The sequence below is a fragment of the Amblyomma mixtum genome, chromosome 2 (genome assembly GCF_055824585.1).
Source record: "Amblyomma mixtum isolate Tamu chromosome 2, ASM5582458v1, whole genome shotgun sequence".
Taxonomy (NCBI): domain Eukaryota; kingdom Metazoa; phylum Arthropoda; class Arachnida; order Ixodida; family Ixodidae; genus Amblyomma; species Amblyomma mixtum.
The window spans coordinates 50,208,042-50,233,084 of NC_143013.1; the positions used below are offsets into that span (position 1 = coordinate 50,208,042).

Here is a 25,043-nt window from a genome sequence, read left to right on the forward strand (position 1 = left end):
CGGTATGGTATGGTATAGTATAGTATGTGAGCTTTAGCGTACCGAAGCAGCAGGTATAGCTGTGAGGGACCCTACCGGCATTTCTAGAACGCTCCAACGTGTGTTGCGCTTGCGAAACAATAAGCAACATTTCTGGCAGCCTTTGTCAGTAACTTTCTCGCTCTCCGCAGCATCCAGCGCCGTGCCTTACGACCAGCTGTTTGTGGACTGCGCTCACTGCAGAGTGCAGAAGCGACGGGGTGGTAAGTACAGTTCTTATTGCTTTATTATCTACGAGGCTTTCACAAAAAGAAGCTGTTATAAACCACATGCTTGCGATAATAGTGAAGGGTCTTTACGAGCCAAGGTAAAGGAGCAAGTTGCTGGGCTAGTTGGTACTGTTGCATCGTGGTGGAGCAGCGCAAAGGACGGGACACAAGAAACAAGGAAGGACGTACACAGGCGCTGTGTACGTCCTTCCTTGTTTCTTGTGGCCCGTCCTTAGCGCTGCTCCACCACGATGCAAAGGTAAAGGAGACAGCTGTAATGCACACCGAAGTGGATAGTTGTTATATTCAACATGTGTTTGAATTTTCATATCTACCAATTCCGGACAAAATCATTTTTGAGCAGGAAACCACTTATGAACGCAATTTTTCATATTATATAAATTTTACTATAACAATATATATATCCAAAGATCACCCGACGACAGTCTGGTATTTTTTTAACGTTTTTGTTATGGTCAAAAGCGATCCCCATTAGTTTTCTATGGCAGACTTAACTGTCAGCCGCTATCGATGGAAACACTTAAAAAAAAAAAAAGGTTTTGCTACATATCACAAGAATGGACCATTACCTACAATATTTCCATAACAGTGTCTTGCAATTTTTTAATGTTCACAAATTTTGTCCGGGAATGTTTGACGTTGGCGGAATAATTTTGCGGAGGCAAGCCAAGGGAGTGGATGTGAAGCATGCCAATGTGGAGGACACCCCAGAAATTTCCCCACCTGGGATTCTCACGATGGCAACCACGAGTCAGTCCTTGTTTCAAAGAATGCTGTGCGCTGAAATCCCGGTTTGGGACTTTTGGACTTCCAGCATGTACTGCTGCGCCGTTCGATTCACGCTTTGAGTATGATAGATCGTATGCGAAGTTTGACATCCTTCTTGGAAGTGTGAACCAACGCGGTATGGAAAAGACGACTTAACGAAGGCACACGAGGTGTCTTGACTCAGAAACAAACACCGCCCTTTCCCGCAGCGACGCGTTAAGACTTCTTCATATGCAAGCGCGCTTCATTACGGGCAGCGCGCTTCATAACGTCGCAGTATTCGTCTCGACACAGCGTTACCAACCTAAAATCATTTCTCGGCCTTGAACCATTAGCACTCCGCAGAAAAGTATCAATTCTTTGTCTTTTACACAAACTATACTTTAACTTCCCTGCACTACGCCTAACTTTGTTATCTGCTCCCTTACGCTCATCTCTCCGATTATTCAACTCCCTCAGCATTCAGCGGTTGCACAATCTTCCTGGAACAATCTTCCTGAAACCATTGTCATCGAAACTAATCCCACCAGATTTAGGCAGCTAATAACAGACCACTTGAACCGACTATAGCTACTTCCCTCGCGATGCTCTGCCTGCAATTTGAACTGCTTGTGCCATTGCGACACCCCAACAAGTGTTTTCCCACTTATTTAATTTCCGTACATTTTAATTACCTGACGCTAATTTCACGTCAAACTTGTTATTCTTGTTATTTTTGTTATGCTTTTTTATGTTTACATGCCTTTGTATGACCGTTTCACACCACTGTCTCCCCCCCCCCCCCCCTTAGGTAATGTCCCAGACGGGATCTTTAAGGGTTCAATAAATGATGATGATGATGATGATGATGAAGCGAAAACCCTCGCGATTTCTGCCACCGTGGCGCAAAAACCCTTTTCGAGTGATCGCAATGGCTCGCGCGGTAAGAGTGACGAGGTTCCAAGTTGGAAATTTTTTGCTTCGACGCGCCGCTCAATCGCTCAGTTCGTTGTTTACAGCGCGTGAAACACCCTTTAAACTGAAATACAAACTTTGTGCTTGCAACTGCGCTGTCCAAGCTCCCCAGCTCAGATAAAACAAGTTAAAAGAGAGCAGGATAAAGCTTAAGATAGCGGTGAATGACGCGATAACGCTTCACAATCTACACGTGCTCTTGATACCGATACCGATGTTTTTGCCCTTCTCTTTCAGCTGAGGATTTTGGAACTTGGGAAAACAACAGACGCACAAACGTCCTCATACAAAAGTAAACACGAAAACTCAACAGAGTGTTATGGATTCCCAGAAAACAGGACGTGAAGGTTCATTGCGAGGCTGAAAAAAGAAGGGAAACACGGTTTTCGGGGAAGGTCAGTTAAGCAGACCCACCACTTTCAATAGCTTCAACCTTGTGACGACATCAGATACAGTGCTGTGTTTCAGGTGAAAGTACTCACTTCTTGCATCTGTCTGGGCTAAGTAGTGGCAACAGATCTGAAACATGGCAGTGAATATCTTAGGAGAATAAGAACTGGGTGAAGTGCATTTGGCAGATATTCTCAGGTCGTGAATACAAGCTTATCCGTAGCGAAGTAAAGGAAGTATACAACACTTGTAACTCGCCTGTACTGACGTATGGAGCGGAAACTTGGAGGCTCACAAAAAAAGTTGAAATTAAATTGAGTACAGCGCAGCCAGCTATGGAAATAAAAGTAATAGATATAGCGTTGAGAGATAGGAAGAGAGCAGAGTGGGTCAGGAATGATAATGGTACACTAGTCGAAATCAAGAAGAAAAAATGGGCATGTGCAAGGCATGTAACGCAATGGCAAGGTGGGTCGTTAGGGTAACAGAGTGGATTCCGAGGGAAGGCTAGCTTGCAGGGAGCTGCAGAAAGTCAGGTGGGCGGACGAGTGTAGGCAGTTTGCTGGGAGAAAGTGGCCGCAGCTGCACAGGACTGGGCCGGACGTCGGCGGGAGAGGTAGCGGATGTAGCTTAGCTGATGATGGCTACTTTCATGTTGCAGATTCCAAGTGCGTGCTCTTCGTTCCCGAGTCGTCCCTGCGCCGAGGCGTGCCCAAGCACTGCCACTTCGTGTTCGACCTGTTCTGCGGGCCATCGCCGAAATATCCGGTGTCGGACGCCAGTTGCCTTGGCACCAAATCGCGGCGTCAGAAGAAGCAGGGAAGTCAGAAGCAGGGAATGATTCCGGAGGTCCATAAAGAGGGTTCTTAGTGGGTACACTTGCATAGAATAAAGTGGCACCGTGCAACCAATCAAATTCAATCAGTCAATCAATCAACCGATTGATTTGATTTGATCGATCGATCAATCAATCAATCAGCCAATCAACTGTTCGACCGGACAGCCAGATGCGCATCTGTAATCTTGCATTTTTGGCCGAAATCTTGGACGTGCGTGTTTGTAGGAGTCAAACATGTCATAAATCCGTAAATGATTGAATGAATGATAAATAAACGAACTAATGAATAGAAAAGAAATGGATAATAATAAGTAAGGAAATAAGCTACTCATTCAGTCAGTCGCCCACCGTGCTAAGCCAAATGGACAAAGTTCATGTTCATATTGGTCCAATATTGAGGAGAATTCCCCAAACCGAGTAGATAAGTAATAAGTAAGCAATTACTGCGTTATTACTCCTTCATCTGTAGCGTTATGGCTGCGCTTGGGTAGATGTTAATAAGTGATTACTCTGTTTTTATTCAGTATGCGAACGTGTGGCATGCCACAAAAGTAAATGGAACACTGCTGTTTGATTTCACTGGAAGCGTTGGGAACTCCGATGTGTGCTATGCAACAAAACACCACTCAACGTTCACATATACCCGCAGTAAACTTGCTGAGTTCCACAAGATCCCACGCCACAAATATTTGGCCCGTGTAATATGTTTCGTCTAGGTTTGCGCGAATTAGACATCCAAGGCAACCAAATGATGAATGCTCTTTTTGCGAGGTTCCCTGCGAACTGCCTGACTTACATGGCACGACGCCTGAGTTGACATTGTACAGTATGTTAGCAGGGACTAGACAGCATGTGCCACTTGACTATAGCTCCAGTGCTCAGAAAGTAAGGGCTGTTGACCCAGTGACACAAACAATCCATGTCGTCCTAGAACTCACACCAAGGCAGTATCAATTTACCACTTTAAACTGCAGCATTTTTAGCATTTTGGTTAGGCATGTTGAAAGGAGGTCAAACTTACAAAGCAAGCTAAATGCTTCGATTCAGTCCCTTCCACAAGACCGTGTACCTACTCATCGTTCGCGACAGCTAAGGAGAAGACATTCTGCAGGCTTCCCACGACGAACCAACCGCTGGCCACCTCGGGTTCACCCGCCCCCTTTACCGCATTGATGACAAATGCTACGACTGTTTGCGGACGTCGCACGGTACGCAAAAACCTCCCGAGACTGCCAGAGACAAAAGACACCATCGACCAAGCCAGCAGGACTTCTCAAGTGAATTTGGCCTCCAACAAGGTCATTCCAGCAGTTCGGCATGGACCTCCTTGGCCGCTTCCCGACGTCAACGTCCCGACGCAAGCGGATAATAGTGGCAACGTACCCGCCGCGTTGATGCGAATTCCCTGCCTAACGGCACAACAGCAGAAGACGCGAAATTATTCGTCGAATGTATCCTCCTGCGACAGGGCGCCCCCGAAGTGCTCATCACGGACAGGGGAGCCGGATTTACGGCACACCTGATCGACGCAATCCATCTTGCGCTACTGTCATACAAGCCACAGGCGTACAACTGCTTACCACCCTAAGACAAACGGCCTCACGGTGCGCTTGAACAAGACCATCGTATATACAGTATGCTTGCCACGTAGGTCGACTCGGAGCACAAGGTCTGGACGTCGTCCTTCCCTACCTAGTCCTCGCCCTCAGCCCCGCGGCGCAAGAGACCACCCAGGTGACGCTTTTTAGGCTCGTCCACGGCAGGTACGCTTGATCCCATGCTTCCCAACATCACCGAAGAAGACAGCCTCGACGTCACTGCCTACAGTGCGTAGAAGAAATAAACTGTAGAAGAACTGCAGATTGGGCTAGTTGGTGTAGATTCATAGTGATGGTTCAACAGCGCAAACACACACAGACCAAGGAGGAGACAAGACACACACAGCGCTGAACTTACAACAGCCCGACGACTTGCCGGATTACGGATGAAAGACCCGCAGATCACCGACTCCAGACGGTACAGCCTACGAAGACGCGACGCTGAATACAAACCAGGAGACCACCAGACCACCAATTGCACCATTTCAGCTTAAAACACGTTGTTCAACCTCTGCCTATCATTACATGGTTAACGAGCACCAGATGACCACCCTGTACATCCCTCTCCACTCCGAACCACCTAGATTTTTTTCTGGGTTGGTGTCTTCTTACTCGCGTACTTTTGTCAACCAAGGTTGACTGGAACAAAGTTTTGTCGCTGTAGTTAGAACGCTTCCGCTGCCGTCAATGCGTGTTTCGCTGGCTCTGACAATCCCTCAGTTTCCCGAAAAAATGAATAATTTATAAGCTCGCTAGAAGAAGATTATAGCCCTCAAAGGCCAATTGCGCGTAGGCTACATAGTTAGCCCATTTATATAACCACCTTCGTTTGTACGGCTCTTGCGGTTGAAGTTAGTAGCTTCGTGATACCCCCATTCTCGCTTCATTCCGTTTGTTATTTGTCCCTCTTGCCTGTCTGCCTTGAATGTATAACATGAAAGAACCGGCTGCACCCCCCCCCCCCCCCCCCAACCTCTTTTCTTGGCACTTTTACCTTCCCACCGCAGCTATTCGTATTTTCTTTCCCGCTCCGCCTCCAAAAAACGCTATTTTGAGGCCGCGAAAAGAAACAATGGCAGGGCGTACACGGGCTGCTACTTTGTGTAACATTATGCGACACCCGTAAGCTTTTTTTTTTTTCGTGTGAGAATTCCTGCAACACATGTGAGCTTTTGTTGTCGTGGGAATTCCCGCGCAGTTATGCTGTTGCGCAATCGTGGCCTGAACTTAACGCGCACCTGAGTAGCCCACCTTTAGCCCCGTCCTTGATACACGCGCCTCTTGTTCCCCAGGCACACGAAGGCAGCGGCACATATGCACATATGCACGGTTGGGAAAGCCTTTCTCACTCCCATGCGAGTAGCCGGCGCCAGATTTACTTGGACAAACCAGGCATCACACTTGAGCAAAAGTGCCGGTTTTCAGCGAGAATCGCAACATATTTTCACTCCTGGTGTTTCCTTTAATGATAAGGGCAAATTTCGAGGGCGTAGATTTAGCAGTTTGTCGTAATTTTTCGCCTTGCTTTATGCTATGGGCCCCTGTGTCTTCATAAAGCGACAAGCGTCATATTCAGCACTGCGTCGTGTTAAATATCTTTTTCTGGCACTACGCCAACATTTGAGGACGAGTTTATGAGCGCTTAAGACCTTCGCGATGACTAAACCCGCCTAGAAATGCTATGTTCTCTCTGCTGGACGCTGCGCTCAGTGGCGCTATGTCGCATCCGTACAGGTAGATATGTTCAAGAACAGCGCAAGAAATTGGCCGTATCATCATCTTATAATGGCAAAGGGCGCCTTCATTGTTCAGCTTTATCCCAATTTCGCTGCTTTTGCCATAGATTTTGGAATCATTGCATTCATTTTAAGTACAGTAAAATAAAAAAAGTAATGATTTTTTTTTCGCAAGAATAGCATGAATAGTGCATGAAAGACACTTTTCAAGTTTGCATTCATTTTGATGCTCGTCGCGGTTGAGAGCCGTACTTTATGTTGTTGCTGCATCGAGTTTTCTGTATGGTGGCCTACCTCAATTCATTCTTATTCGATTTCTAAGTCTGTGGAATCAAATCTCTGAACGAACATCGAACGAAGTGAGAGCTGAAAGCATGAAGTCTTCAACGCTGATATTGTTGACATCTGTTTGATGCTGAAGGCATGACGTCTTCTGCATGAAACTGAGTTAGCATAGCAATGTCACCGTAAACATTTATATCAAGAAAGTGCGGATACTGGAACAGGAGCCAAAGTAAAACGCTCAGGTCAGGCAGCGTATGTTCCCGTAGACTCTGAGTAACCTTGGGTCATTTTTATTTACAACGCCTGGGACAGTGATGCAGTTAACTTTTGTCTCAGTGTTTTTCGTGGATAAGACTAACTTATGTCTTCGTGCCCTGTGCAGTTGAAGGCAAGAAAACAGCCCCCGGGACTGTAATGTTGCAATCCGTCTCTTTTGGTTATCAAACCGTTGCACTGACTTGGAATAGGTCATTTATGACGTCTATCATCGCCGCCTGGACTATATGTCAGGACATAAAACGTTGTGCTCATTTGAAGTGGGAGATTAGATCTGGAATCATTTAGATGTAGAAGATAATTTGAAAGAAGATCGAAGAAAAGTGAACCATACGCCTCCAGTGAGGTTCAAACCTATACGACCTACGCATGTTGCGCGCAGTACTCTACTGAGTGAGCTTTGGTGGTGCTTGTATCTCCACCTACTTTCGAATACACTTATGTGGCCCAATCTTGAGCGTGTCTACCAGCGCCACCCACAGCTATAGCGGCGGACGTGGGACGTACTGTTGGTATACATGAAGTGTCGCGTAGAACCTGACCTAACGGGAGGGCGGGAGCTCTGCGAGAACTTAAGAGGTGTTATGGCATGAAGACTACCAGAATCGAGACCACGTCGCTGGGCTAATGAACAAAGAGTGGCAGGGAGATGAAGGGCCCTGTGCCTTTCAAACTTTCCTTCAAATACTGCCAGACCGTTAGAATTTAAATGCGAGAGCATTATAACCCTTATGTCGGGAAAAACTGTTCAGCGTCCGGTAATCTCTGAACCATTCGAGAACCGCCTGGCACCTGGCACTGTTTGTAGTTGGCAAAATGGAGAAAGGGAAATCTTTTCCTTATTCACTCGTAGGGGAGAGGGGGGAAAGGCCGAAAGGAGGCTGCCGCGTGAAGGACCCGGAGGGTGGCTACCGCGGACGGAGGTGGTTCTGAAGCGGGCGGAGGAATGCGCATCATGACGGTAGTTGCCACCAGAACAATCCGGCGGGTGGCTACTCTGGAAGACGGAGGGTGAGGAGGTTTGTGAGCTATGAAAAGAAGCGGAGATATCAAGATCAGCGTACGAGAGCCGGATGTCACTATTCCGTTGAAGTAGTTGGGTGCCAGCTTCCCTTGACGGTTTGACGACACTGTGTTCACTGTGACAACTTGTAAGAGGGTCTCAAGGAATGCCGGACCTTTAAAGAGCGGCGTGGGTGTGGATTAGGTGAATATGAGGAAATGTGTGTGATGTGTTGTGTCATGCGAAGGGCATGAAAGTCAAATGCTAAGCATTTCCGTCTGATCAGCGCATCGATCGCCTGCCAATTTTTTATTTGTCCCTATGCCATCTCCGAGTCGGCTCATGTAGAATCTTCTTTCGCGTAGGCCTCAATGCCGTCCTTTACCTTTTTACAGACACCATTAGATTTCGCCACGGACGCCAACACATAGTCCGCTGTCTCCGACGGAAGCAGGTAGTTGAGGAATCGTACCACCGCGTCGGCAGTTCCTCCCGTCCTGTAGTGCGCCTTGGGGTACTCCTCTCGAACAGCCAAGATCATGTCGCGAACTACCTCGTCCGGATCGTCTCGGAGCAGGCCCTCGACGAATACCCTGGCCATCGCTTTCACTTTGGACACTCGAGCAGGGTCGATGTCCTTCTGTGCTTCAGGGGGAAGGCTGACGACGAGCTCGTCCACTCGTCGCATAATTCCTTCGGGGTCCGACAGCGCTGTTCTGCAAGAAGAAACACGCCGGATTGGCATCGCTGGCACGCAGCTGGAACATTCAGGTTACACTTAATTAGGAATTACGTGCGACGGTGTGACAATGGTAAATGAATGTATTGGTTCAAATCTCCCGCTGTTTCTTGTGATTTGCTGCATGCATGGTGCCCTTCCAAATATCTCGCCGCTCCTGCATGCTTCCGAGATAACGTGCCTTTTTTTTTCTTGCCAGTAAAGCGGCCATGCGTTGAAATTTTGGCTTGCACGACATCTTAAAGCACAGCGAGAGAGACTGGCTGGTAGACTGCTGCATGGCCGCTCGAGGCCGATTCCGTTTGCAACGAACAGTATTTGTGAAAGGTACTCAAATCAGTTTGTGTCTGGCGTCCAAACTATAGGCATAAAATAAAGGAGAACTGTCGACCGAAATGACGGTCGTCTGGAAGGGCAAAGTATGAGCCAAGTGTCTCACTTTGTGTTTTGACGCTGTTTTAAATTACGCCGGAAGTGGCTCATATGCATAGCGGACGAACGAACTTGGCTGATGAATAAAGCACCCTTGACGCTGGCTTAATGTTTATGGTGTTCGCCTGATTAACCCTAGGTCGCAGGGACGAATCCCGGCTGTGGCTGTGGCATTTCGATGAAGGTAAAGTGCAAAAATGCCCGTGTGCTGTGCGATGTCAGTTCACGTTCAAGAACCTGAAGTGCCGAAATGAACCCGGAGCCCTCCACTACGGCGTCCCTCAGAGCTCACGTGTAGTTACGGGACATTAATTCACCGATACCATACCATACCATACCATACCATACCATACCATACCATACCATACCATACCATACCATACCATACCATACCATACCATACCATACCATACCATACCATACCATACCATACCAATAAAAGTCCACTGATGACTTCTCAAAATTCAGTAACAAAAATCTGAAAGTGACCAAGGCTTGAATTTTCTCTGCTTTCTCTCTGGCATACCTACAGCCTTTGTAGAAAATATACACGACGGAAGATTCGCTGGAAGGGTACGGCATGAAGCTCTTACTCTCCCTGTCAATCCTATACTCAGGAAAGGAAGAAATTCCGCTCAACCTCGAGTGGTTTAGAACGCTGGTGGTGACAAATGAGTCACGCTTCAGGGCACAGAAGCGAAACTCAGCGGCCGGTATAGTTTTGGCAAAGACCATTTATCATCATCATCATCAGCAGCAGCAGCATGACTACTCCAACTGCCGAACAAATGCCTGTGCCATTAATCTTAAGTCAGCCCTGTCCTATGCCAGCCGCGGCCATCTTACCATCCAAGATTCCTTACAGCTGACAGAAACGATGTAGCAGTGTTAAGACCAGACAAAGGGAACAACGAGACCAGTGTTTGTCTCGTTACTTTTGGCCGGTCTTAGTACTGTTACGTGCTTTAACATGTACCAACCAAACCGTATCAGCCCTCTTCTAGAATTCCTGATCGTATCCGCGCATCTGACTCTCTGACATCGCCTACGACATTCACCCTATCTTGGAATCAACAGCGTTATCCTGGGAGACCACAACTTATCTGCTGTCCATATTACATGCACTGCCCATGCCCATTTTTTCTTCTTCATTTGTGGTATAATATTATTTTCTTGTTTGTCCCCAAAACAACTTTGCTGTTTTGTCTCTCAACGTTAGCACTGTCTTTTTCCATTTGGTAGGTCGCGCGCGGTCCTAGACTTCAGAAGAGCAAGGTTCCGGGCTAGTTGGTAATGCATTTGAAGGAAGAAACAGCGCGACGAAACACGGACACACGAAGAAAAGACACACACACGAGCGCTCGTGTGTGTGTCTTTTCTTCGTGTGTCCGTGTTTCGTCGCGCTGTTTCTTCCTTCAAGTCCTAGACTTACTTTGTAACGTTCTCTTTAGGCTCTATATTCCAGCCCCATTTGGGACATACGACGGCTGCACGTATCATGTATTATTATATTTCCCCTCAGAGGTCCCTAAAAGGAGCATTAACATTGGCGAAACCGTGCTTTTAAAGCTGTTCCCGCTGGTTATCGTTAGTGTTGAATTTATTTCCGCGGGTTTCTGTGCAAGAACAAGGTCGCTGGACATTTGAAAAGCGGAAAAGTAGAAGACGAAATCTACAAGCAAATGCCACTGATGAGCTTAACATTGAAGAAGGTCATATCTACGCAGCAGCACGTTTGAATGGACGAAGGAAGCTTTTGAAATACACTAAAAGAAGTTCAAATTCGTCAGGTGTTTTACTGAGTCCGCATTCCGACGCTAAAGTGCACACATAGGATCACTGTTGTTCTCATTCTTTGCGGCCAGAACTTACTTCACGGTTCTTTGTGGACTAAAATTTTGTGAGGAAGCAGGCCGTATGCTCCTTGTTCTAAATTCTTAAGTTTTTACGGCGAAAATTGGAATGATTAAATTCGTTAGTAGATGTGACGGGGTTTTTAAGTGCTGCGATATTAAAAAAATTAGTACTCCAAAGAGAAAGGAGTCAAAAGGGAGTAAGCTGTCCTTTTGCGCGCTCCCCTTTCTGAAAGAGAGTGCGCTAGAGAACAGGATTCTTCTTTTTTACTCCCGTATGGGCGGATTCGTGTTTAGAGTGTAGCAGGCAGGAAACCTCTTCCTCTTTTATTGTACTGAAAGCTTTTCGTGGGCGAGATGTACCGAAAGAAATCGTGAAACTTTAAAAATTATACCAGTTCTGATCTGGCACATCATCATCATCATCATCATCATCTGCCTGACTACGCCCACTGCAGGGTAAAGGCCCCTCCCAAGTCTCTCCAACTAACCCTGTCTTTTGCCAGTTGCGGCCACTGTATCCCTGAAAACTTCTTAATCTCATCCGCCCACGTAACTTTCTGCCGTCCCCTGCTACGTTTGCCTTCTCTTGGAATCCACTCCGTTACCCTTAAGGACCAGCGGTTATCTTGCCTTCTCATTACATGCCCTGACAAAGCCCATTTATTCCTCCTGATTTCAACTAAGATGTCATTAACCCGCGTTTGTTCCCTCACCCACTCCGCCCTCTTCCGATCTCTTAATGTTACACCTATCATTTTCCTTTCCATAACTCGCTGCGTTGTTCTTAACTTAAGCTGAACCCTCTTCGTTAGCCTCCCTGTTTCTGCCCCATAGGAGAGTACCGGTAAGACACAGCTGTTGTGTACTTTTCTCTTGAGGGATATTGGTAAACTACCATTCATGATCTGAGAGAACTTGCAATATGCGCTCCACCCCATTCTTATTCTTCTAGTTGTTTCCCTCTCATGATCCGGATCTGCGGTCACTACCTGCCCTAAGTAGACATATTCTCTTACTACTTCCAGCACCTCGCTACCGATCTGGCACAGCCAGTAAAATATTAAGACTTACGGGGCTTTTTACACGACCAAAATACAATAGTGACATTTGGACTGCTGTGACATAAGCATGCATCACTCCTGTACCTCTGTAGAAATTCTCGCAGTGGTTCAAAAAGCGACCATTCTGTCTAGCATGCAATCCCTTTTAAAACGCTATTTACCTGTATGCCGTGGGCTCGATGGTGACCACGTGAAGTTTTGTCCCGAAGAATCTCCGTCGAAGTCCGTCAGCGAGGGAGATGCAGGCGTGCTTTGACATGCAGTACGGGATTGTGAACGCACCCGTCATGCGACCTGAAATGCAAACAACCAGCTCAATTGACGTGAAAGCATATAAGTCCGTCCTGTGCATAGTGGAAGAATTTTCCAACCCGAGACTTCGAAGACCGTCGAGCATTTGCCACAAGTCCCCCAGCCACAGGATTTACTTTAGAACAGTAGTCCGGCAATATGATATGCCTATGGCTTGTTACTTTAACTTTAAACATAAACAGACTACTGTATTTCACTGAATAGTGATTACGCGATATTTTTGTGCTTTATGCACAGCACAGCTGAACACTGCGCAAAGCCAGAGCAATCCAGTGCAGGCATGCCTGACTTCAGGTTCAGTATAGATCGTAGTCCATCGCGCGCTTGACCGCAGCTTTTCTGATACCGCTTCGCACGTTTACGCGTTTACATACGTTCGACTATTCGAAGTTTTAGATTAGGCGCGGTCCTAGTCAGGGCAGCAATTTTTTCATGCGGTTTGAGAACATATAGACGCTATAGAGCATATCGACAAATAGGCCGATATCGCGCGTCCGTCGGCCGCCATCTTGTCATTTGACCCGTTCGATTGAAACTCGATCGACCTCCCTCGGGCTAAGCGATCTTTGTTAGCTGAATGGAACCTCGTAAAGCAGTGTAACTGCGCTAAACTGCTGTTATATTGAAGTGTGGCCCAACTGAACTATTGTCAAGAGAGCGCATGCAACAAAGGCGTAAGGCAATTAACGCAGTGGCGCGGTGGAGACGTTCTCTGTAGCTGAATGCTTTCGTGCCGCCGCAAACCCGTGATATCGTCAAGTTTGGTTTACTGGTTTATTAGAGTTTAACGTCCAAAAGCGATTTAGGCTATGAGGGACGCCGTAGTGAAGGGCTCCGGAAATTTCGACCACCTGGGGTTCTTTAACGTGCACTGACATCGCACGTACAGTACACGGGCCTCTAGAATTTCGCCTCCATAGAAATTCGGCCGCCGCGGCCGGGATCGAACCCAAGTTTTTCGGGTCACTGGCAGTGGCAGCCAGCCAAAGAATGTGGCGGGATGAACGATGGACAAAAGACGATTTAATGGCCGTTGGCAGCGCTCCGTCCCGCGCCACTGCCAGTTTCGTCTTCTTCGTCACATTACCCGAGGCCAATCTGTCAGACCATACCCTATTACTACTCCTTTTCCTCTAAAACTGCTAATCTTTCCATCAGTTCACCGCCTGTGTCTTGGCCACTCAACCGCAGTGGGCATGCGCCATTTTACTTGAGGCCAACCAACCAACCAACCACCGAGCGATCGTTTCGATCGTGAATGAAAGGCACTGACGAAGATGTGTGCGAAATGGTGATGGGCTTGGGATGACGGTACAGCAAAGCTAGCAAGGTAGTGTAGTGCTGGCCGCCATGATGAAAGAGATGAGCGAATAGTCCTGGTCCACGTAGCTTCCGAGCCGCACGTCGCCAGGAGCCGCTTGGACGCGCCGAGCGGCATGGGCAGGGGAACGGTGTCTTTGCATGTGAGTGGCGTCTCTGGGCGGCATGGGCAGGGGAACGGTGTCTTTACATGTGAGTGGCGTCTCTGGACGGTGGGGCCAGTAGGTCGTGTGTTTGCGTCGGTTCTAGTTCGTCGTGTCGGGCGGTCGGTGCGGGGGACGGGGCGGAGGAGCAACGACGAGATCGGTTCGGGCCTGGCAGGCTCGGGCACAGCCGGACGACACGGCCCAGAAACCCGCAGCTGACGGAAGGACGCAGACACAGGGCTCCGAAGAACGATGACCAGGGTGACGCGAGTTGGGTGGTATCCCGCAAGCTCCATCAAATGTTACGTGGCGGCCAGCCGAAGAATGAGGCGCGATGAACGATGGACAAAAGATGATTTAATGGCCGCTGGCCCAGCGCGATCACTCCGTCCCGCGCCACTGCCAGTTTCGTCATCTTCGCCACAATATTTTGCTTTCTGCACTGTATGTTAACCACGATATGTTATCCCACACCCCTCTGTAATGCTCAAGTAAAACTATGCTTGGGCTAGTTGGTTCATGCTTGAAGAAGCAATGAAGACGGCGCGACGAGCGAAGACAAAAGTCGAACACACACGAAATGACCAGCGCCACTCGGACTTGAGTGTTTTGCAGGCTCCTGACGTGTCCTGAACATGGTTCTAAAACGCCGAAGATAGACTGCACTTCCAATAGCACCAGTTTTCTTCTCAAACAATACGACACTACTCGAGACTGGCAGGTTGAGATGGCGATCAGGTGAACACACAAAATGGTGAGATCGGTGCGGAAACTTTGATGATTGAAAGCGCTCAATGTAGAAGAAATGTGCTCAAGTAGAACTCTTGCTTGGGCTAGTTGGTTCATGCTTGAAGAAGCAATGAAGACGGCGCGACGAGCGAAGACAAAAGTCGAACACACACGAAATGACTAGCGCCACTCGGACTTGAGTGTTTTGCAGGCTCCTGACGTGTCCTGAACATGGTTCTAAAACGCCGAAGATAGACTGCACTTCCAATAGCACCAGTTTTCTTCTCAAACAATACGACACTACTCGAGACTGGCAGGTTGAGATGGCGATCAGGTGAACACACAAAATGGTGAGATCGGTGCGGAAACTTCGATGATTGAAAGCGCTCAATGTAGAAGAAATGTGCTCAAGTAGAACTCTTGCTTGGGCTAGTTGGTTCATGCTTGAAGAAGCAATGAAGACGGCGCGACGAGCGAAGACAAAAGTCGAACACACACGAAATGACTAGCGCCACTCGGACTTGAGTGTTTTGCAGGCTCCTGACGTGTCCTGAACATGGTTCTAAAACGCCGAAGATAGACTGCACTTCCAATAGCACCAGTTTTCTTCTCAAACAATACGACACTACTCGAGACTGGCAGGTTGAGATGGCGATCAGGTGAACACACAAAATGGTGAGATCGGTGCGGAAACTTCGATGATTGAAAGCGCCCAATGTAGAAGAAATGTGCTCAAGTAGAACTCTTGCTTGGGCTAGTTGGTTCATGCTTGAAGATGCAATGAAGACAGCGTGACAAGCGAAGACAAAAGAAGAACACTCCATTTTGTGTGTTAATTCCTGATCATACAGGGTAATTAAACAAATAAACAAAAGAAAGTGACGCCGTGCCTCACCGAACATGCTGGATACAATGACGACCCTTCCCCCAGGCTTCCTCAGGAGAGGCAGGAACTTGACCACCACACGCGTTACTCCGAGGACGTTGACGTCGAACAAGGAGCGCATCTGATTCATGCTGTGCCACTCCAGTGGACCCACGGTCATCACTCCGGCGTTGGCCACCACAGCCCACAGCGCTGCATATGCGGACACACGACGCGCAATGTTGTGAATGAGTGCTGGACAAGTCACGTGCTATGAATCAGTCAAGACACAGTGCGAACTTCTTAAAGCAGAGTCGCCATGTTTTAAAAAAAGAAGTAAAGAAGAATTACAGATATCGCCCGTATATACTGCGATGCCGAGACGACATGGAGACCGCAGCTGGGGTTCTCATCGCATGCTTCTAAAGGAACCCTGAAAGAGCAACGAATTTTATCGCTTTGACGCTGCTGCGAAACCTGCGAATCTTGCGGCGTCAATGTTTCATAATCTGTAGGGCATGAAGGAGCGTTTTTTTGCAAAGTCTTCTTTCTTCTTAACTCTTTTAAAATATTAACGAATCATAAAACTAAAAATGCAGCTACATGATGACCAAAAACTACGAAACAAAGTCTGAAATTGAATCACATAATCTCATAAATCCTATATACTATCATACAAAATGTTCTCCTTGCGAAAATAATGTGAAAGCGTTTTGCATCAGCGAAGTTACTGACAGTCAAACGTTGACCCCAATTTGCACTGTGGCTTTCTTTCGTCCCTTAACAACAATGCTGCTTTGGAAGCGATGTGTCTAAGCCGGCACCACGCATTTCCAATGCCGGCATTAGGACACACTCTGCCCAGTGACAGATCTTTCTGCTGCGATTTGCTTCCCCTCCCCCCTCTCCCCTCAACTTGTGCTTAAGAGGTTACTATCATTTTAGGAGGGCTACTGGCGTATTTGCTCGGCATAATGTATACTTATACTCTGCTGAGTTATTCCTTGGCAGAGAAAAAGCGCAGTTAAGTGGCGCACAAGAAATAGGACGGGTGGTGGCGCTCGAAATGGCAAGTGGTCTTCCGAGCCCTAAACGGCGAGTTTCTTACTGTGCGAATAACTATATGGTCGCCTGAGGTACAGTCCTCGAGGCCTAGAAGAGCGATGCAGTAGCACTTTGGTCTAATTGGTGAGATAATAGCGAAGAGTTCCGCCGTTTCCGTCCCTCGCTCTACGTAACAATGTCCAGTTGAAAGTCAGCGCTCGTCCGTTTCATGTCTCCCACGCTGTATCTCTTCCATAGAAGAGCACTTGACGCAGAAAACACGGGGCTATACTTAGCATGTGATACGGATATCTCTAATCATGGGCACTTTGCCTTTCGCCTCGGAAATAAAAGAAACAGGGTGGAGTTCAAAAAAGAAAATTCGTCTTCTTGAAAGCGGTGCTCCACTGACCACCGTCTTTCTAGATATTTATCTTTTTTAAACGTAAGTTAAGAATGATGACAATGAATTTTATCGTTACGGCAGGGTCTGTCCTACAGTGCAAATAGTTTGGTCATTCCCTTCTCGACTGTCTTCATGACCAAATTTCTCGCAATCGCATCGCAGGCAATCCTGTCACGGCAGCGTAAGATTGTGTATGACTGCAGAAAATGTAGTAACTACAGTTATTACTATAGGAGTAGCAGCTTCTTCTTTCTGAACACGGCATAAATTTTGGTTGTTGGGGAATAATTTTTCGTTTCTTTCTTGGATGTCGTTGTTGCCACACTGGTTATCGGGGTTTGCGTGCGCACATGGGCGCTCAAGTAAGAGAAATAATCTGAACACAGCCCTTCGTGTTCAGTAAGAACGCGAACCCAGTGCAGACATTTCGCTGCTGCGGCATAGTACCGACTTCCGTCCCTTCAAGCAGATGCAGTGCGCCGTATACACGACACAGCATCAAGGCAGGGGAGGGAGAGATGTGACAAGCCACCTGGTTACGCATGGTTTGCAAGGCAAATATTTTTTTTGTACCTTGCAGGCACGGCGACGTCCGCAGCGGCCTTGTCAAAAGGCATTTTTTTTTGTGACAAAAAAATTCAAACAGCGCAAGACAACAGGACCAGGCAGAGGAGGAGACAAACTCTCTTCTTCTTTCTGGTCCTGTTGTCTAGCGTTGTTTGAATATTTTTGTCACCATGGAACACCAACTCGGCCAACCTGCCATCCATTTTTTTTTTTTGTTGTCATAGCCGATTTTTATGGTATTTCTGGCCGTGAACTTATAGTAACAACAGAAATTTTTGTAGAAACAAGAGAATATTTTTTTGCTACTACGCTGTTCCGTGTAACGACATAACTATAGAAAGGTAATACAATCCAACAGAAATATCTGTCGTTCCGACAAAACAGTTTGTCGTGTTTGGTCACGATTCTGTCGTTTCTTGTTTTACTGGGAAACCGCCGCTGGCACACCCATTGTACTACGCACAACACAAATAGCGAAAGTGTGCTCGCCTCGCGAGCTGAGAGATAATGGTCTTTTCCCTCGCACATAACGGGCGCTCGCCACAACCGCTTGTCCCGGCACAAATAAGCGCAACCACGCCTGCACGCTTTGAGGAAAACGCTCGCGGGCGGGCGTTTTCAACTTGTTTTCGAGCATGGTGCTTTCAGTTGCTTCGAGAAGAATCGCATGAGTCGGCGCACTTTTCTTATCCCTGTCCCGTATGATATCGTTCTAAAGCGAAAACTTGTCATTTTCTTGTTGTGAATTGTAGGTGGCAGAACAACGCCCCGACGAGAGAACCACTGTAACGGAAGAATAAAAAGCCGCTGCTTGAGAAGGCAACAGTGCATTAATTATCTTCAAGAGCGCCCTCGGAAGCACAAATTCGTCTAAACTAAACATCTAAACTACATCTAAATGCCTAACACGATTAAACACCTAAACATCTAAAAGTTACTCAACTACTCTGGTAACAAAACGCCGAAAAAGGCGCAGAAAAATTGCCTTAGGTGTTTGTGCCGTAATCTTTTGGAGAAAAATTATTTCGTACCATCTCTCCTTCGAAGAAAATGTTAAGAACACAGTCTGAATGCAGACAGAATTCGGAGAAATTCGTGTCCTTCCTCAAGTAGCTTGTAATTTTGAGTTCGTGACTAACGAAAGGTTGAAGCATTTGCTGAGGTGGTGCCACCCACTGGCCACTCGGCTAGATGGTGTAACATTTCAAAACACTAGTTCTTCTTGGTACTGCTTTGGGAGGCTGATCTTTCCCATGGTAACGAGCGGCTCAGTGAGGGCACCTACGCACCAAGCACGCCGTGAGGCGGTAACGTCAGACTAAATCGGACACAGAAATTCGTGAAACCATCCCACCTTTCTTCACACAGCAAGCCCCGGGATAACTGCTAGAAGCTTGAGGGGATAAACTACTCGATACTCACTCTAGGTTTAGGCATACGGGCGGAGACTCGTTCTGCTGACGGCATGGAAAGATGTTCGGCGTGACTGACCTGTCTGACAGTCAGCGTTGATGATCTCCTTGTACGCCTCGTCGATCTCGTCCTCTTTGGTGACATCAAGCTGCAGGACGTGGACATTCGGGACGAGTTTGAGGATACAGGCTCCGTCACTCGCGTAGCTGAGGCAGCCGGCGTAGACGCGGAAGCCATTCTCGGCCAGACGCTTGGCCAGGCGGTGTCCGAAGCCCGTGTCGCAGCCTGCGACCAACGCAGAGGCATCAGCTTCAGGGTGCCTCATTGCCGAGAGCAGCGGCCGTGTTCTATGAGCTGTTCATTTTCAGTATTCAGTATTCAGTATATTTTATTTCCCATGTACACATGAAGAGGGTCGAAGGAAAAAAGCCAGGAATTGTGTCTTGACATGCCCCTCGTCCCCTACATTGCAGGGCAGCAAGTAACATGCAAAAAACCTATACAAGTAGCATCGCAAAAATCCAAAACAATGGTCGTCAAAAATGGTTGGTGCATCATTAGAAAAAACAATAATGAATCAGGCGCAGAAAAAAAACGATAACAACAAAAAAGGAACAGAAAAAATACACTTCATAGAAAAACAGGCCTTTGGTTATTCAAAATCAGGTCGGCAGTTTATGGAACGAAAGAGATAAAGAAGCAGTGAAAGCATGATGAAATCTAAAAAGTAGCACACACATCCTGTATATCTTTGCGGTATGCTCGTGATAGATCAACGTTTGCAGCGTGAAACTTATTTAAAAGAAGGGGCAACGTGTTTGCTAGGTTATATGTACCATACAGGGTCTGTTCTGAAAGTAGTAGGACTGGTTTTTTCCTGGGCGAACGGGTGGACGAAAGGTTGTCTGCGTGCGCAGGATCGGTGAAAGGGGATATTGGGAACGCTGGGGAAAATCGGCACACTGCTCTCGGCCGTTGAAGAGAGCAGGTCTCTTGTACTGTGGACCCCTGTCGAAACGCCTCGTCACGCAGAATCATGGAGCGTTTATTGCATCCGCGATACGCGATCAAATTTTGTGTAAATCTTGGTAAAACGGACAAAGAGACTCACGAGATGATTAAGGAGGCCTACGGGGATGCTGCCATGGGTAGATCAGTTGCTTTTGAGTGGCTCAAGTTGTTCTAAGAAGGTAGGGAAAGAGTGGAAGACGACGACCGCTCCGGACGCTCATCGACCAGCAAGACTAACGAAAATGTGTCGTGGTGAAAAATTTACTTTACATTGATCGCAGTATGAGTATCAGAATGATTGCTAATGACATTAGCATTCCTGAAATCCAAGTTTTTGAGATCGTGACAGAAAACTTAGCCATCACGAAAGTGTGCGCGAAGTTGGTGCCGCGAGTGTTGTCAGAGGAGCAAAAGCCCAGCCGGAAAGCGATCTGACAGGATCTTCTTCATCACGTGAATGAGGACCCCGATTTTTTTGGATAACGTAGTGACCTGTTACGCGACGTGGGTGTTTGAATACGACAAGGAGAGCAAGCGGCAGAGGTCAGAATGACCCACTCCTTCTTCCCCACGCCCCAAGAAAGCGCGATAGAGCAAATCGAAGGAAAGTCCGTGCTCATTTGCTTTTTTGATCGACATGGAGTCATCCACAAAGAGTTCGTACCACCCAGACAAACAGTTAATGCAGTTTTTTACGTGGAAGTCCTCAGAAGACTGCGAAAATGCATTGTTCGTGTCCGCTCAGCCATCGCCAACAAATGGCGGCTTCACCATGACAACGCGCCGAGCCACCCAGGGTTCCTCGTAATGGAGTGTCTTGTCTAGCACAAGATGACAACGCTGCCTCGCCCCACCCCTAGAGCCCCGACATGACCCCGCCAGACTTTTTTCTATTCCCGAGAATAAAGTCGACGCTCAAGGAGAAGCATCACGGATTGGTAGAGGCGGTTCAACAGGCCGTGACGAGGGAGCTATACAGCATTCCGGTCCAGGCGTTCCTGGAGGCGTACGAAAACTGGAAAACTCATTGGCAGCAGTGTGCAGATGCGGAAGGGTGCTCTTTTGAAAAATACTAATCGTTTGTACTATTATCATGAATAAAGTTTAGAAAAAAAATCAGTCCTACTACTTTCAGAACAGACCCTGTATATTGTGAGGCATGTTGGAATATGACACAGTTGGCTGTGTCTGCTAGGGTAAACTCGTAAATTTAGCGAAAAGTGTGCCGTGTCACGCAAGTAATTCACATTCTGTTTTATGTCCTTCTTATATCTTTCAGCCAGTCTAACTTGTCCATTTCGCATTCATTCGGTCCTTTGTCTGTGGTCACCAATATATACCCGCGGCTTTCAAGCGTCTGCAGCAAGAGACGCGACCATTGAGTGATTGTCGACCGGACTTTGTCATTGGGACGGTGAGCTGAATCGCAGCGCTTTGTCAACCGCAGGCTGCTGGACCTGACAACTGGCTGCTATTGGCTGCGATATGTAGCCAATGGTGAGGTCCGGTTGCCAACAATCCAATGGCCGGGTCCGGGTCTCTTGCAACAAGCGCTTGGAAGCCGCGGGTATATCTTAGTGACCATTGACAGAGGACTGAATGGAGGCAAAATGGACAAAGGAAACAGCTTATATGAACAGCTTATAATATATGGTCCCAGGTGTGCAACTAGATTTAGTCTCCAGTAAAATTCGCAAAAAGAAAACGAATTTTACGGCACACAAAAAGATAGCGAAAACAAGACCGTAAAACAGCTTGTTTCGTTAAGATTTCTCTTGTTTCAGAAATCCCTGGGTGTGGTTACATTTCTTGGGAGCTCTCTGAAGGACGTGCAAGGCTGCATATGATGAATAAAAACGCGCGTGAGAAGGGGTTTCACTCACGTTGCACTAAAAATTAACTGAGCAGCGTGAACGGGGGCTACTTGGTCCAAAAATATGAAATTATTCCGGGTTTAAGCGTGTTTTTTCTTTTTTTCTGTAAATATGACGCGCTATTTTTCTTCTAATCACGGGGCCAAGTAATCGAAACTAATTTCCGCAGTGACTGTGTAGAACCAGAAATAAAAGAGATGCCTGAAGTGTATGGCATACTTATTAACCCCTTTTGGCGCTGAGGCTGCGACTGGCTATTGAGCCATGGAACTCAAGAATTTTTTCCGCAACGTGACTTTAGCGTTAGTTGCATCGCTGTGAGCCGGATTTTGTCGCACAACGGACCAAAGTTTTAGCTGAAAGTTTTGCAGAGAAAAATGCACTCATGCGATGTGCATAGATTGCCGTTGTGCATTGGTATTAGCCCTTTATACTGTTACCCTTCCACCAATAGGCTGTATGAGGACTAATTTCCTAACAGATGCACAGCAAGCAAGTAGCGCTACAAACGCTGAAATGCGGGTTCTGATTCATCCTCAGTTGTGCTGACGTAGCTGCTTGTTGTTCTAGACGTCAGGGCTACTAGGAGTGTTGAGTGCAGGCTGCCCTGAGGGTTATGATCGAGTGTTTCTTTCAGGTGCAAAGCAACCTGAAGTCTGCCAAGTGGCTCCAGATAAAAAGTGGCGGTTAACTGTCTGAAGTTTGTTATGGTCGAAATGCAGGTTTTGATATGGGGTATAGTGCATAAATGCTTCATTAAAATTTACCGTTTGCATTGCCAGGGCACTAAAGGTCAGCGGGTGTGTGAATCACAGGCCTGGGTAAGACAGGTAATAATTGAGGGAGGCAAATGACTGCCACAACACTGCTATGCACTTAGACACACCAGCGGGCACCCGATGAAACCCGCACGTTTGCCGCTAAACCTGCACCCTAAACTGACTTGTACGTGCGAGCTTTGTAAAAGCAAAATGAAGAGTTTACGCGGATCGAAATCGAGGCCGGTCGCTTCTCTCACCAGTTATGAGGACACTCTTCCCTTCCGCGTCGACAAGTCGGTTGAAGAGGATTCGCAACACGCACCGGGACAACGAGCATCCGGAGCACAGTGCCAGCACTAGCAGGATAGCATTGGTGACCACAGTCAGCAACAAAGGTAACCTCGAAACAGCCGTCCAGAGCAGGCCTGCTGAAAAAGCCAGCTGAAGAGTCGCCATGTCTTGGGCCAGAGTGCGGAGGGGCAGTGAAGCGGCGATTTCAGCTGGTCGCAGTTGATATAAGCTATGAGAATTAACTCTTTCTCGCTGATTAAGCTAGGATAAAAAGTGCAAGTGAATAAGTGGCACCGCACCAACGAATGCTGCAAGGTTGCGAACTTGTAAGCCGCAGAACACCTCTGGAGAGCTTTTGATGTCGCCACCGCCATGGATTGCGCGACATCACAATATACGCTGCCAAGAGCTTAAATGTCCCCAGTTTGTTGCGGCGGCGCAGGAACAACAAACCAAAAGTACAATTTCTATTCTGGTCTTTCGCAATTTTGCGGCTTGAGGTCGGACACACAAGTAGTGGTCGTCGCGCACGGGCGCTTTTCATTCAACGTAGCCGCGCAGAAAACTCTACGAAGGTCATGAGGGAGAGGGAATCGCGCTCGACGACAACGTCGAACAAAAGGAAGAAGGAAACAGCAGCGTTGTGTTTGTCTTTTGGTGCGGTTGACATTGTTGCGTGTTTTTGCTTTTGATATTATGTCATACAAGGGACTTCGACGATGCGTGCCTGCAGTGACACCAGATCACTGGTATACTTCGCTAAATCTTGGGTGTACTAACAGCAAAGTTCAGCAGTGCCACTGTTTACTCCGACCCCTAATAATACAGCAGGCCGGCGTCCAAGGTTGGCTTTTTTTGGGGGGGCGAGGGTGGGGGGGGGGGGGGGGGAGGCGGGTGGGAAGAGGGGAAGGTTCGATGTGGCGAAAGCCTACTATAGTCAGATACAGCTCAAGAACGAAGAGACTTTTTTCTATCCCAGGACAGCCTTGCAGTCAGTGGAATCGACTGAGTCTCATGATCCTGCTAGCGTGACAATGCAGAGCGCGTCCCGATAATGCAGAGAGGGGACTATCCCCGACTATTCAGGCAGGTGACAGTCCCCTACATCTGCCACTCTCTGCATTGTCCCGCTATCTGGGTCATGAAAATCGGCCGACGCCATTGGCTGGAAGGGGGGTCCTTTGACGGCGAAAAGTGGTTTCGTTCTTGAGTTGTATCACATTATAGAGCACCGTAGCTTAGGATCGAGGAGAGGGAGAGCTGAAATTTATTGTGCTATAAATATTATTCATTGCGCTAGACATGACATCAAGCATTCACTTTCACCCAGCATTTGCTACTTTTGAATGGGGATTGTCTCTTGCCCCTATGAGACTTGGTTATCTATCCCGGCCTTTCAACTCTGGTGGCTTTGGTTTAGTCCACATTTAGTCAGCTAGATTGCTTCGAGGTTCATCTTCTTTAGTGACACTTTCCACCCCATAGTTCTGTGTTCTTGAAAGTTAATTTAGTTAATGTTTCGCCAACCCTATTTGTCTGTTCTTATAGGTGTGGTCATCCTTGTTAATGGCGTTTAGTGCATGAGGTTTATTTAGTGGTTCGTTTCTTGCTGGTTCGTGTGTTTGCGGAGTTCTTGTTTACAGTGTCGCGCGAACGGTTGCAGAAATATTTTATTTCTTTGCTCTTGAGGAGTATGTAAAATGCCTCTCTTGCCGCGCACAACGACATTCTCATATAAGCTACGCACAGAGGCATTGCCGTGAAGACATGCCTTCAGAAGAAGGGCGTGTCTCTGTGCTTCGTAAACTGTCATCTCTGTGATGTTGCAGGAACAATTGATCATTGCTTTTGTCAATTGTAAAGGCGCTGAACTGTTCAGGGATATTCTACAGCGCCTGAAGAAAGGATTCACTCGACTTCTCGCACCGTACGATACCTTACTGCTCTCCAATATATGTTGGTAAACCCCTATAGGTATGGTCTTTCTCACTGAAATTCACAGCGTATGAAAAAACACGCATGCTGGGTCGACTTGGTGAATCTGGTGTTTCAACGAAATCCCTTTTAAGGCAAATGATTGCGCATCTTAGTCAACTGCA

At 47.4% G+C, this 25,043-nt stretch overlaps 2 protein-coding genes across 2 annotated transcripts in view; one reads left to right on the plus strand and one right to left on the minus strand.

Annotated features, from left to right (window-relative positions):
- Positions 1-3,251, plus strand: part of LOC149359309 (uncharacterized) — a 49,488-nt gene extending 46,237 nt beyond the window's left edge. The window contains exons 4-5 of the mRNA XM_089567635.1: positions 171-242; positions 3,043-3,251. Coding sequence (XP_089423761.1) covers positions 171-242; positions 3,043-3,251 — 281 coding nt within the window. The remainder of the gene's footprint in view (positions 1-170; positions 243-3,042) is intronic.
- A 5,206-nt stretch (positions 3,252-8,457) lies between these two features.
- Positions 8,458-23,109, minus strand: LOC149359313 (short-chain dehydrogenase/reductase family 9C member 7-like). Its single transcript, XM_089567637.1, has 5 exons — positions 22,911-23,109; positions 19,086-19,292; positions 15,608-15,790; positions 12,367-12,499; positions 8,458-8,833 (listed from the first exon to the last, which is right to left on the minus strand). Exons 1-5 carry the CDS (start codon positions 23,107-23,109, stop codon positions 8,458-8,460), a joined length of 1,098 nt encoding a protein of 365 aa, XP_089423763.1.
- Positions 23,110-25,043: the final 1,934 nt, after the last annotated feature.